The following is a 2535-nucleotide window of genomic DNA, read 5'->3' on the forward strand; positions in this document are numbered from 1 at the left end:
CTGCCGCTAGCGGCAGAGGCCGAGCGAGATCTGGCAGGGGCGGGACCGACCTGGACAATCGATTTCCAGGGCGACTTTTGCTTTTGGGGTCGCCCCCGATATCGTATTTTCGGGGGCTCTTTTTGGCATTTCGGGGGCGAAATCGCCCGCCGCCCCCGTGTATTTTTTCCCCTGGTAGTGGGCCTTGGTAAGAGTCGTGGTTGTGGGTGAGGACTGAGGCAGCATTACAGGCGCTGGTTTTACATTACAGGCGCTGGTCTATGCATCACAAGGACCAGAGTCACACTTCGCAGCCGATCAGGCCTTCGATGAGGATGCAGCCGTCTTTAACTTGGAGCTACTCATCAGAGTGGCTCTGCAGAACAGGTAAAATATCACGGCTTATACCTCTGCCCCACAGAATGTGTAAACTACTGTATGCTATGGCATGTGAGACTCACTTTTTATCCGAGGAAATTGATAAAAAATGGCCGCACCCTCACTGTTGCGAAATCTTAAATCTCGCCTGTGCCGGTTTTATCGTCTATGTTATATCGCACACTCTATCATTGATATTGAACACTCTAAATATATATATATCACTCATGGGTTTATTTAATATACACACTCCGTACAGTCACTCTACTTTCCTTGCATTAACCCTCACTACAACCTTCTCCGACAACACTCTTTTCCAATCTCCCTTCCCTATCTTACGTTCCCTGTACCACTCTCTCTCTGCCGCGAAAACCCCGAACCCACACACAATGTATCCATTATCGTAAACATCTATAAAAAGTCACTCCCCCTACACGTCATCGCTCCCCAGCCGGCGCCGCCACGCCGAACCGATTCTCCGAGACTTTCTTACACATCATCCATATCTACACATTCACAGTCTACAATCATCTGATATCATCAACAGTACATATTCATACAATTATACATTATGCTATACGGTTATACATGATATTTCCCAACACTTTGCGTAACTCTCGCGTGCGTGTAACTCTGTGATGCAGGGACCGTGTGGCAGCGGTGTGGCAGGTGCTGCGGGATCACATCTACAGTCTCGTAGTCAACGCTCAGGAACACACCTTCCTTCTGGAACGCTCCGTCATCGGCCTCCTACGCCTCGCCATACGCCTCCTCCGCCGAGACGAAATCGCTTACCAGGTACGAAGTCGTTAACAGGTAAAGCATCAGTAACAGGTAGGGGGCAGGATTACCACATACCGTATATTATCGCGTAATAACCGCGGGCGCCTATAAGCCGCACCTCAATTTGAATCGGGTAACCAAGTATTGCGCCTAGTATATTTCCCCTCACGGTATGGCGCACTTATAAACCGCAGAGCAAATACAGGGTTGAAATCTGAGGCCAAATTTGCGGTTATTACGCGAGTATATACGGTAGGCATCTCTCACGCGCGCGTGCGTATCTCTACAGGTGGTGGTGTCGCTGCGGATGCTGCTGCTAGCGAAGGCTTGTGTGCTGTACAGCGTATCTCGTCACGTCGCGTACGGCCTTCATGAGCTGCTGCGCACCAACGCTGCCAACATCCACACCAAGCAGGACTGGTTCACGCTCTTCGCCCTGCTGGAATGTGTCGGAGCTGGCGCGGCGCCACCTAGTGTCAAACAGGTCACCGCGGAGGCGGCGGCGGCGGAGGCGGGGGCGAAGGCGGCGAAGGCGGCGAGGCTTCGTTCACGTCCTACAGGTAACACGAGCAGCATGAACTTGATCATACTCATAGAGACAAATAGATGGTTACTCATCGTTGACATAGATGCTGCATGATCTCTTAACCTCAATCTAAGATAAATTGTTGTTGCTGTCGTTTTTGTTGTTGTTGCTGTTGTTGTTTTGGCCATTGTCTTTGTTGTTGTTGTTAATATTATTACTATTATTATTGTATTTATTTGAAAATAATACATTAAAATGTTAATAACATATACTATTTTCTATGTTATTTTCATACTAACTACGAGTGAATAATGTTACGTAACATTCGATATGTGTTGTACACAGGGTATATATGTATGTATGACATATATATATATATAGTATGTACAGTATATATGTGTTGACAGGGGGAGCGCAATCCGATTCTGAGATAGGGGGCAGCAGTGCAGCGAGCGACGGCGGCATGTCGGACCGGGGTTACACGTCGGACAGCGAGCTGTATGAGAACAAGGACAAGCTGGAGGTTCATCCCGTCTCCAGCAGCGAAGGCTGGATGGTGGTGAAGGTACTACTCGTACTCTAGTTCACACGCATGTGTTCAGTTACACGTACACTCACCTACACGATATGATGTGGAGAGAGAGAGAGAGAGAGAGAGAGAGAGAGAGAAGAAAGCAGGGTAGTAGGAAGGGCAGGATGATGCAAAAAATCTAGAGAAGTAAATAAGTTCTAAGCATTTCTAAGAGATAATCTAGTTAAGTACTCGAGCTGCACCTGGTCAACGTGAAATACTCTTATAACAGGTGTGCAAGTTAATCCTGCATCACTATCGACACGCTGCAGCCTTTACACATTAATAACTCCTCTCA

At 47.9% G+C, this 2535-nt stretch overlaps 1 protein-coding gene across 1 annotated transcript in view; it reads left to right on the forward strand.

Annotated features, from left to right (window-relative positions):
- LOC106817519 (Golgi-specific brefeldin A-resistance guanine nucleotide exchange factor 1-like) overlaps window positions 1-2535 on the forward strand; it is a 40652-nt gene that overhangs the window by 26553 nt on the left and 11564 nt on the right. Inside the window, 4 exon segments of the mRNA XM_014822188.1 lie at window positions 251-366; window positions 1002-1155; window positions 1430-1700; window positions 2074-2231. Coding sequence (XP_014677674.1) covers window positions 251-366; window positions 1002-1155; window positions 1430-1700; window positions 2074-2231 — 699 coding nt within the window.

This window comes from Priapulus caudatus, unplaced genomic scaffold (assembly GCF_000485595.1).
Source record: "Priapulus caudatus unplaced genomic scaffold, Priapulus_caudatus-5.0.1 Scaffold1753, whole genome shotgun sequence".
NCBI lineage: Eukaryota > Metazoa > Priapulida > Priapulimorpha > Priapulimorphida > Priapulidae > Priapulus > Priapulus caudatus.